This window comes from Pygoscelis adeliae, unplaced genomic scaffold, assembly GCF_000699105.1.
Source record: "Pygoscelis adeliae isolate BGI_AS28 unplaced genomic scaffold, ASM69910v1 Scaffold166, whole genome shotgun sequence".
In the NCBI taxonomy this organism is placed as follows: Eukaryota; Metazoa; Chordata; class Aves; order Sphenisciformes; family Spheniscidae; genus Pygoscelis; species Pygoscelis adeliae.
The window spans coordinates 6,979,678-6,980,135 of NW_008825156.1; the positions used below are offsets into that span (position 1 = coordinate 6,979,678).

The window sequence follows — 458 nt, forward strand, 5'->3', positions numbered from 1 at the left end:
AGGAATGGTATTTCTGTATGTTTGGATTATCAAACACCACATTAGCCATGTTACTTCTATATCCCATCAAGAACAGCCAACCTCTTTTTTAACAAGCAAGAAAACTGTAGTTAAAAGAAATGCAGGCAGCTTACCAGCAGTATGACCCCTTTTAGGATGAGCTTAGATTCTACACCCACATTGAGGAGCTCAAGGCATAGCTTGTCAAACTTTTCAGGAGTAAGCTTATTTAGTATGCTAAAGAGGAACAAACAAAAATCCAGATTACAGATCTTGTAAGCATGCTACAAGTAATTTTAGACCCAAGTTTACCTTTACTTCTTAAGTCTATTAAACAAAAATTTGAGAAGTGCAATTTTCCATTCAACCATTTTTTGGGAGATCTTTAGAACAAAGTATTATTGAAAAGACTAATCCTCTCACAAGAATTATTTCTCTTCTGTTTGCTGCTGCTGGCC

At 35.6% G+C, this 458-nt stretch overlaps 1 protein-coding gene across 1 annotated transcript in view; it reads right to left on the minus strand.

Annotated features, from left to right (window-relative positions):
• Window positions 1-458, minus strand: part of EIF4G2 (eukaryotic translation initiation factor 4 gamma, 2) — a 14,894-nt gene that overhangs the window by 10,899 nt on the left and 3,537 nt on the right. The window contains exon 5 of the mRNA XM_009328624.1: window positions 135-237. Coding sequence (XP_009326899.1) covers window positions 135-237 — 103 coding nt within the window. The remainder of the gene's footprint in view (window positions 1-134; window positions 238-458) is intronic.